Here is an 11249-nt window from a genome sequence, read left to right as displayed (position 1 = left end):
GGAAGTCAGAGGTGTACAGTATAAAAAAGAATCAGAGGTATACTGTCCCCTGTGGTACTCCTGTAGTGCTGACTATCTGGTTAGACACTTGAACCTTTAGTCTCACAAAATGTGGCCTTTTTTGTCAGGGAGACTTTGATCCAGCCCTTAACTCTACATCGATAACTAAACTGCAGGAGGTCGTTATATTTACTCGTTAATTTGTTCTGGTGGGTCGATGGGAATAGCTCTTCATGATGTGGCATGTCAGAGCAACAGGTCTAGTCATTGGGAAATGTTGGGTGAGTTTTATTAGAACAAGGAACAATGTCTGTGACAACTGTTGAACCAACTCCTGGGTCTGGCTAAGGTTGAAAATGGGCTGTAGAATCCCAAAGCGCTGCTCTGCATAGGCCTTGAGGCCTCTGGGGCTGACAGCATCTGGAACTGGAGCCTTATTCCAAGTCAACATCTCTATTTGCCTCTTCACATGTTTTCTAGAGACAGATATAGCTGAGCAGAACTACATTTTGATTTGATTGGAAACAAACAGAATCAGAAGGATCCATGTCAAAGGTGCCAGATTAAACATTTGAAGCATGATAGGGAAGCTTTGGATCAAACGAGGGAATGTTGTCTGTTTGACTTTTGGCAGTAAACAGAGTAGGATGCTGGGGTTGTTCATGTTGTCAGTTCATTGGCTGTCTAGATTTGCATTTGCCTCATTTTCTTTCTATTTGAAGCCTGTGATAGTCTTAATCCCTGAACATAGATCTTTGATATTATGAGAGCATATATCTCTCATATTGTTCTGTGCCATCTTTCTTTTATCTCAACTTACCTTGTGTGTTTCCTTATTTAGGAACTGCCAGAGAAATGCATTGAGAATTGATAATCAGACTTGGCAGGTTTTACATTGGTTGCCCTTCCTTTTTTAAACAGCATTTGAACCTGGGTCCCATGCAAAGCACTTAGCCTCTTAAGCCCTGAGGTTCTTAGGCACAAATATCGCCTGAAATTACATATTTGAATTAAAGCAGTACAAAAAAGTACAGCTACCAACAATACTTGGAAATAGAATTGTTTGTATTTGTATGACAAAAAGGAATTGAGGAATATTTTTCAGGCAGAACCACTATTTTAAATCTCACCATTTCTGATTTATAGGTGATTAAACAAAGAAAAAATGAAAAATATACAATGCAAAACAACATTAAACTCATCCGATTCAAACTAGTGGAGCTACTCCATATGTTTGAGCAGTATATTTTTATCAAAAAAATGTTCATAAATTAGTATACATTTGTGAGAAAATTATACTAACATAATTTTGAAACTGGAGGTTGAGTCACAAAAAAAAAGAGAAACATTTAACATGATATGTTTTTCCGTGTTCTAGGTTCAGACTGTTCTCCGGAGACAGTGGAATCTACTGCGGATGCAATCTGCAGGCACTTTTGCCAACCGCTCAGCCTATTATGTGGCGTCGTCACTCACTGAAGTCCACCGCTGCTACAGCATCGAAAGCCACACAGACCACATAAACGGCAAGAGTTGCTCGGACATATTCAGATCGGAAAGCCCGTATGTTTAAAGAAACTCTCCGAAGGAAGGAGGTTTCTTTGACTTCTGGACCGGTTAAGGTTGACATTTTCGGAACTGTCTGGAAGACTGAACTGTCAGACATGAGGAACACAGAAAATGACATCACCAGAAGGAATCTACTCATTTTTTCATCATGTGAAAACCACGAGAAACAGCATCGTCAAAGTCAACCATGCTCTGGCTTACTTCATCAAAGTGATGCACAGCAGCAATCCACAAACTCGTATGACTTCACAAGAACATGGTGTACAGGAAGTTGTGATGAAATGAACACTATCAGGTTGTTTTAAGATCAAAGTAGTGAAATGATTATAAAGGGAAGGGAAATAAAGTAAAGTGTTTGGAATATCTATTTTACGTATTTTATCAGACTTGATCAAATTGTATTAGAGATTGCAAATTTGCAAATAAGGGTGCATGAATCAGCAACATCAGGGCAAAAACAGTGATTATGTGTAACTAATATAAGTGAACTGTCCTAAAATAGGAACATTTTTCAAACAATGAAGAGATTAAATTGTGTTAAAATATGTTTCCTCATGTTAGTCTTTCTTTTTTCTGTATTAATAGCTGTGTTTTTCATTGCATGTACAAAGATGAACTGAAGCTGTAGTTCAGCTAAATTCTGTTTAGGTACAAGCACAAGCTTTATCGCATTGGGTTAGGCTCACTGTTTGTATTTTATCCATTTGATCTACTATATTTTGTTTCCATTTGGATCTAAAATGCTGGATAAATGACCGGAGCGGGAGGTGAGTATATATGTAAACATGCATGCCGTATATTGAAGCCTGTAGTATGTATTTGTACAGTGTATTGAAACACATTCTTGCAGATAATGCTGTTTTTGTGAATAATATAGAGACGGATCCCACCAGTATTTTAGTATTCTGTTTGCTATTCCAAGAAAATAATTTTATATGCTAGATTGGCTATTTTAGTAGTTTTTCCTCGATTCAAATCTGTATTCTTGTTTTCTATACGGTCCATAAAGCAGAAGCTGGATGGAGACCACAGTTAAAGATGTGCAGACTTAATTAAAGTAGCATTGGTAGTCGAAACTGGGGATGCTAAATCTAGCAATGAAAGCTAATCTCAATGTATTTCTTTGCATTTTACATGGTTAAAAATATAACAATTCATGTTAAAAAATGGGGAGAGTACTGTTTTACGAAATACAGTTAGAAGTGCCAATAAAAAGTTTATTCCAGCAAATCATGTAAATATTTGTCCATAGAGAAGCCATATTGAATCTGAAGTTGGACCAGCTAAAAGGTTTTGCAAGTCAGAATTCCAAAGTCTTGAATAAGGTGCTTGAGTTGTCAATCAAGTAATTTTAAATCCAAGGTGTCAGCCATAAATGACGTCCTTTGGGTTTTATACCCTGTTTTTAGGCACAAAAGTTCCTATTTTAAATAAAGGACAGCCTTGCACATAAAATCTGCCTTCCTCCAACTACAAAGTATTGTTTTGTGTTCTTTATCAAACATTTAGTACTATATATCCCCCTCTTTTTACATTCAATAATGCAAATGCTTGTAAAATGAGCTCGCTATCAGTGTTTGCCTGGCTGCTCTTCCTGCTTGGAGAGCTCCACTTGCAGCATGTGTTGGCTGGAATAAAAAAGTAGATGTAGACATTCTGCAGAAATGATAAGAGATGCGCTGATGTGCATACGTAAGTGGGATTCTGTTGTGAGAGATACTTTGCGTGAGGACAGATATAGGGAAGTAATACCCGGTGTTGGTCTTGAAAATAGTGTGTCACATTTCCAAAGACGTCCTAGACTTGGTATTTACCAGTATGTAATGATATTTCCAGTGATTAGTAATGTCCTCTCTGAATAACTAGAGAATTGCATTTTACTCTTAACAAAGAATTAATAGCTATAAGCAGTGGAATACAATATCACTGCACAGTGGAAAATTTATAAGGTTTATATTAGAGCTAACAGATTTGATAGTATTTGATAGCCATCTGATCGCTCTTAAGAAAAAAAAAAGTTTGTAAAAAGGCTTTGACCTGTGAAAACCTGTATCATACCAGTGATTATACGGGTAACAATTGTGACATATTTGCTAAAATATGTTTAACTCTGTATGGAATGACTTTGGGCTGTTTGAAAACAAAATTAAACCAAACTTATTGTCAGTGTCTTATGGTCATTTTCTCTGTATCAAACTGGCATTTCTTCCCCCCAAAAATGTTTGGGCTCTTTAAAAATGAAAAGACATAAACTCTGAACAGAAATTACTTGATTCTGCTGGAGTAAAACATTAGTTTTGTTTTATGAGTTCAGTAATATGTACTGGGCATTGTTTACTCAATGCTTTATTGTGGGTTATTCTGGCACTACTTTGTGTTAATGCAGTAATTTCCTAAATCAGAAGCAACACCTTTGAAAACAATTTACTACACACTTGAAATTATTCAAAATACTAAACCTAGAATAACTTCAATTGACGGAAATAACTAAACATGCTAAATATTAGCCCAATTAGCTAACTGTTAGAATCAGTTTTGGACAATTGAAAACAGAGTACAATTAAAACATATGTAAAATTACCCTTTAAATATTTTTTCTTTGTGCCACATTTATATGAACCAGAATAGTGATAAAGAGCTTTATTGGTTTTACTTCTGCCTAAAACTATCTTCTTAGCTCACAAACACACTGTGTAAAAGTGTTTCATCGCTAATGGCAAACATATCATGAAAGACAATGTGCTGTATTAAGCTAACAAAGCCACAAGATAGCATATTATGGTGAAATGGTAAAAATTAAGGATTAGCATTTCTTCATTAGCTTAGCATTCTAAATAGAATACAAAGCTGATTGATGTCAGTTTAAAGTGCTGATTTTAAGCCAAACTAGTCAAAATTGGATGAACTGAACTTGCTACTGTCTTATTTTTAACCAAAAACTTTTCTTTTTTTAGCAAAAATGAAGTTATGGAACTTGAGATTGCATGTAAGTCTACTACCATAAGTACAGTAGACTGTCTTGCTAGTGTTTCTGTCAAGTGGGGCTTTTATGTTGATTTCAAGTTAATAAATGTGTTTTCAAGGCTCTATTTTCAGTGTAAGGCATTTTCTGAAAAAACAAAAACGCTGCACTGGAGAGCTTAGTTTATCATCTTTCGTGTTTTGCATACATTGGCCTTTGCTAGTCCTTTTTGCTTTCCCGTCTGAACACTTAGGCTGTGTCAGAACGTCCACCCTAACCCCTAAATCCCTCAATCACTATATAGACCCTATATACCTGCTAGATACCTGTTTTTATAGTAAACTCAGTTAACTTAACCTTCAGACAGATGGTCACTACTTTTTGCTCCCCGTTGGTCACGCGACCCCCCCCTCCCTGCAGGGGGCCTGCACCATCTTTCTTTTTTTGTCGCCGCCGTTGGGTATGGCGACAGGGCACTGCTGTGACAACAAATTCCATGATCTATATCTGGGATATAGCTGCTCATCTAGTCACCATGGATGATCACTACTTTTTAAGGTGTATTGATGGAGATTTTAAGTCTGCTACTTTTTCATCCACTAGACATTCAGACAGTCATCTAAAATGGCGTTACCACCATATAGTGCCCTTTATAGTAATTAGTGCGGACATTAGGACACAGCCCTAGTATAACCCAAAAGCCTCTCTCCTTAAAATAAATTTTTGTTGGTGTGCTGAAAGTGAATATTCACTTTAGCTAATATTTGGCCTTATAGAACTTTTTATTGATATGTTTATAGGTGCTATAGCCTGCACATTACATAAAAAGCAAGGGTGTAAGAGTTATCTTTATTTCATAAGCTTTAATTGGTTGTTTTATTTTTACTCTCCACGTCCTTCATGCAAAAATACTATGTATTTTATATTACCTTTGGTCTCAGAATACAAAAATTATATTGCTACATTCAATCAAAATCAGTTGGTTGAGTCAAACTGGGGTCTTGAAGCAAATTTATTTAGATTTTGGTATTTTCACAACCAACAGAGCTTGTTTCTACAAATAAGGTAAATAAAGTCTGGCAGATTTAAAAACAGATACATGTTTTCCTTCATTGCAGGCTCTTTTTTTCATCACTGTTTTCCTCACCCAGAACAAGTCAAATCATATTTGATTGCGTTCCCTTTCCCACATATTTAATTGAGGGCGGAATTTCCTTGTCCGACCTAAGAAAATACTTCTCACTGTAATGAATATTGTTTCCAGACAAAGCAGGGTGGGTTACTGTCTGCTCCGCGTCCAGAAGGCATGTGCATGCAAACAGGTACAGTTAGGAAATCCCAAAGGAAAAGTCCTATATCTATTCTTTCATGGCATCATTTGTCAAATTCAAGCTGTATAGAGGCTGGTACAGCTCTTGGCATGCAACGTTTCTCTTTCAAGTGTTGGAAAGCAGGCTGATGAAAAGCACATGTGCTGTTTCTGTTACCATTAAAAGAGATATTTATGGCTTTTGTACCGTACATCTAACCTAAATCCACATAGGACTCTTGTTTCTGTTATTCTCGGAAAGCACTAGGAGTATCATCACTGTTAACACGAAACCATCTCTCCCATTTTTATTTTGTCTGGAACACTTAAATGTTTTTGCTTGTCTCCTCTTGCATCTGCATGACAGATGGTTTAGTATCCCATAATGTTTGATGGCACATACTTCTTTTATAATGGAGAGGAAACATAAAAGTACAGATTTAGGGTTTTGAAGGACCTAGGCTAATTTGTTTTTCTTGTTTATCTATCACAACAGCAACTTATGAGCTGTATTACATGCTTCCTGTTTCTAAGAATAAATTGCCATTGAATTCTTGATCTATCCACTCTTGTGTGCTGGTAGTGATCACATCCTCAGCCCCATGACTAACGCTTGTTTACTGCCTTCACTTCCCTCACTTCCACAGAGACCTGAATTATTTCACTGGTGTTCTGGTATCCTGGTGGTTTTTCAGAAACAGAGTCAGTAGAAATTCTGTGAAACTGTCAAGGACGTTTCCACCGGGGATCGCTGTGTAAAACCATATGGTGGCCCATTTCATTGACAATCCTGCAGACATTGCTAAAAAATAAACAAGCTCACTTTATTTTAGGTGGATTATAACTGGAACATTAATCCTCAATAATTGTATTGCACATAAAAAAGGTTAAAAAGGAGTCTTTAAACCTCAAACATCTTGACTTGGGAGTATTTGTCAACTCCATCCATCTTCTCCCACTAATTCTATAAAGGTCGCAGTGGGAGGCAACACCTATCTCTGGTGGTCTATGAGCAGAGCAAAGTACACCTTGGACAGGTCCCCATGGCAACACAGAGAGACACAACCTGCTTCTACACGTAATCGCACCTAAGGACAATTTAGAGAAGCCATGCAAACTTCCTGCATTTATGGGAAAGGAATTTAACTTAGAACTTTCTTGGTGCAAGGCAACAACACTACCCACTACACCACTGTAGTTCTGTTTCTCTTTCTGGGAACGTATACAGTACTTTTCTATACTCTGCGTATAGAAAAACAAGAAAGTGATCCTGTTTCCAACGAGGATATCTTACTTTAAAAATGTATGCCTATGTTACATTTGCACAAAACAAGAGTAATATTTAGTTTTCTCTAGTATAGTAGCTTTCAAACTGTTGGAATGTGGGTGGTGTAGCAGAGATTGAGGCATGATTAACAGTTATTGCCACAAACTGGCTGCTGTGCCTGTACTTCAGCAACAACAGTATTGATGACTTCAAATGCAGTGTTGGCAACAGTAGAAGGTGCAATGTAAACAGTTAATAACGGAGCACTGGTAAACTGAGCAAATAACATGGAGCTAATCTTTGCAGTTATATATCCTTGATGACAACATCTGTTGTTCACAAGCACTTCCAACCCATCTCACTAAAGTTTTCTGGCCTTCTTTAAATTTCTCTGTCCTCATATGATCAGGAACCCTGGTAGAGACACATTTGAGTCAGGAATATGATCCTGCAGCCATGTTTCAGTAAAACATATGATGCTGCATTGTCTATCTTCTTGGTCCTTACTAGGGCTTGAAGTTCTCTGACTTTTGTCCTAAATATCTCACATAATGACTGATGGAAAAGATGGGTTGAATTTCCTGCTCTATCTTTTCCTCCCTTCCTAGCTGGTACTGTACTCAAAGTCATATTTCAGCTTTAGAGGTAGTAATGAGCTGCTCTTTAAAAAGAAAAAAAATTGTTTACTAAGGTTATGCAATCTTAACAAATTACTAAAAAGGAAGAAATAAAGGCAAAAATATTTTCAGCTGCACAGCATCCAATATCAGAGGCAAGGAACATTGGAAAACTAAAGGAACTAAAATTCTCCTAAAAACACATATGTTATGATCTTTATGCTCATTTCATTCACCTGCTTATCTCCGCCCAGTTTATTGTTATTGTTCTGATGCACCTGCTTCGACCTCTATTTAACCAGCCTTCTATCAGTCCTCAGTGCCAGATTGTTCAAGCAATAGGTGAGAGTCTTCTAGTGTAACTAAGTGCTTTTGATTGCCTGATCCTGACCCGTTCTTCCTGAACCTGCTTGTTCCCGTTCTGATCTGTTTGCCTGACCTGTTCTCAGACTCCTGCTGGATTCTGCCTTTATATCGAACCTGGAACTGATTACTGACATCGTCCCGAATTTCCCTTTTGTACCTCTCCGGATCTCTGATTTCCTGACCCAGACTCCCTAAAACTTCCTTGACACCGGCTTTCGCCTCACCCTCTCAATTTTCTTTCCTTCTTTTGCTCAGTTCAGATCACCTGCCTGTTCTCCGGTGTCCAGGATTTTAGCACCTGGGACTCTGGGTGGCACCTGCAGCGTATTGTCAGCAGCCGACCAGCTGGAACCAACCTTGTCCTCCGGACATGGACTGAACTTTAAGACCAGTTTAGTGACTCACACGTTCTTAAGTATCCTCCTCCAGAAAGACATGGTCACTAACCTGTGTTTCCTTCCTGCAGAGGTTCCTACCTTAGAGCTTCACTGTTTACTGCAGATCCGTTTTCTTAATTGAGAATTTTTAAGAAATGTAGTGCTGCCCGCTTTGACAGTTGGGTCCTCTGTTATTAGTCTTGACAACATAAGAATCAAGCTAGCAGAACTTCAACACATAGTCACCTTAACCTAATTCTAGAAACATTATTTCTAGAAATGTTTTCCAAAAGGAATCTTCATGTTAAAGTGTAACTCTGTGAAAAGATTATTTTAAAAGTTTGTATTAATAAGCTTTATATTAGAGCTAACAAATTTGATATGTGATTGTTTATTAAAAACATTTTTTTTTAAAGTTAAAAGTTTAAGGATTTAAAATTCGCTGGGAAGTTCAGACTTTGGTCAATCATTGATGGTCAGCTTGTCTGAAAAAAACCCCCAAATTTTACTTTTTGACTGTTTCTGATTTATTTATTTACTTTTCTGTTGCAAGCAAGTTACTCTTAGAAAAATATGGAAGCTCTATTACTATTTCTCTTTAAAATATTAAAAATGGGAATTGAGAGGGATTTGAATTGAAACAAAAAAACTGGAAGCACTCAGCTATACCTTGTCTTCTGTCCTAAGTCCCTCTCAGCTGGATTTAGAGTGACTCCCTCTACATTCACATTACATTTTCAACTGCATGATCATCCTATAGTGAGGGCAGATTGCACTGTGCCATTATTGATAAATAATGGCAAATAAAATCAGAATTTTTACTTTTAAAAATGTAATAGATTACATCAATTTAATCAACTCCCTTGTTCCTATTATTTTGTCTTTGTTTTACCAACTTTTCATTGTTTAGTGTCATCTACAGTGAAGAAAACCTTTTTGTTAGCTCTTCACATTCCCATCTGTTTATATCAATTTCAATTTAAGGAGGACCTCAGATAAAAATATCACCTCTGAGTTTATGGGCTGTTCAGATGGACTTTTCCATCCTGAGGAGGGAAACTCCCACTTGCCAATTTGTCAAAGTTGTTAGTTTATCCTCGGAAGAAGGACCTTGGTTACACAAGACGCGATGGATCATAAATTCCCATTAGCAACCAAGATGGCATGTTAAGAATGCATATTCTCAGGAAGAAGCTGTAACACTGCTTTAAAAACAATCACTTGGGTGTTGCTAATGGCTTAATGAAAGCTGAAAACTGTTTATCATTATCAAGAAAAGGGACTTAATTTGAGACAATATTTCCAGTTAATTTAGAACCTTGTAAAAAAAAACAAGAGCGATAAATATTTTATCCACACATCTGGCTCTTAGCACACTCTGGACGATCATTTGTTGGGATGTCTCACTCTTGAGAACAATGGAATGAGCTCTTGGCAGTGCTTGAGGGTGTGGAGGAGGGAGATCGGTGTAAGTGTTTGGGCTTCGATGCTCGAATAATGTGGCCCGGGTCTGGGGGGGACCGCAGGAAATCTGCCGCTCACAGCACGGCCACCTCAGACCGCTGAAGGGTCGTGAATAATGTGAGCAGCTGATGATGTCAACACTTGGTTGCAACTTTGGTGGTTTCTGAAAAAAAAATGATTACGATCCACTGTGGGAATCTGTTCTTAGGGAAAATCCTCTTCTCCAAGCTTACTGAAGCTGTGTTTATATTGTTCTTTCGGCATCTGCTGCATTTTGTATTGATTTTAAAGTGCACACATCACAAAAAAATCACAGTTTTTGGCTTTTAAATACATTATATTGTGTATTTGGAGTTGCTGCATTATCAGAAACATTTCATTTAGTCCCTCCATGCCTTGTTTTGATACATTTAGCTGCTTTTTTGGTGCATATTTTCTGTCTGTACGGTTTCATTGTTGTCTTTAGGTTTGTCTGCCCTGTCCACGGCATCAGCACAAAGCTGCTCACACTGAGCCTTTTCTTGCTCTTTCCTGTCATTGCATGCATGCTCACTATCAGGGATTGCTTTAGAGCTAAATACACAATTGACAATTAACACACTATTACAGACTGTCAACTGTCACTACATGCTGATTCAGTAGGAATCAACTCGGCAAAGTCATTACATTGATGCATTCTGCTGGGTCTCCTAGCTGGTACTATACAGATAAATTGATTTGATTTTTAACTAAAACAAAATATTCAGTAGTTGATCGACCGAAGGAAAAAAAAAATCTGATTCATTGCTTTAGGGACGTAATGCAGTCAGTATTTTCAGTATTGTAAAAAGGAAGGTATACATATTGATACATATGTAAATTAAAATTTGAAAGCAATGCAAACCAGGAATGAAACTTTTCAGATTGATTGTTTTTTTAAGTAGGATTTTTTTCTGGTGAAATTTGGAGTTTAAAAAATATGAAATAAATCGCCTAAAATATTATACAACCCTTCAACAGTAAAATATTAGAACAAATAATCCAACTTCTTATAGCTTTAATCCTCAGAGTCCCGTTTTGTCACCTTTATTGAAGCACTAGCTGCAGCTATCAAGCAAACCCATGATATTAAAGGTATTAAATGCAGGAACATACAATATAAAAACAGTCTTTGTGCAGATAAACGGCGCTGTCGTCCAATCAGCGATGTTTCATGTTTCCCACTGGTACCTACCTTTTCCGGTAGGTTAATGTAATTGTGTTTTCCTTAATGTAGTTGCGCTTTGCTTTATGTAGTTTTGTTTTTCTTAATGTAGTTGCGCTTTGCTTTATGTAGTTT

General features: G+C 37.2%; 1 protein-coding gene across 1 annotated transcript in view; it reads left to right on the top strand.

The window, feature by feature from the left end:
* The window catches only part of LOC107086452 (calcitonin gene-related peptide type 1 receptor-like), a 24700-nt gene extending 21808 nt beyond the window's left edge, over nt 1-2892 (top strand). Inside the window, exon 8 of the mRNA XM_015377396.1 lies at nt 1379-2892. Within this exon, the coding sequence (XP_015232882.1) occupies nt 1379-1573 (195 nt within the window). The 3' untranslated portion in view covers nt 1574-2892. The remainder of the gene's footprint in view (nt 1-1378) is intronic.
* Nucleotides 2893-11249: the final 8357 nt, after the last annotated feature.

This window comes from Cyprinodon variegatus, unplaced genomic scaffold (assembly GCF_000732505.1).
Source record: "Cyprinodon variegatus isolate N-32 unplaced genomic scaffold, C_variegatus-1.0 Scaffold153, whole genome shotgun sequence".
Classification (NCBI taxonomy): Eukaryota; Metazoa; Chordata; class Actinopteri; order Cyprinodontiformes; family Cyprinodontidae; genus Cyprinodon; species Cyprinodon variegatus.
The sequence above is the reverse complement of the archived record's forward strand: the minus strand, read 5'-3'. Positions and strand labels throughout refer to the sequence as shown.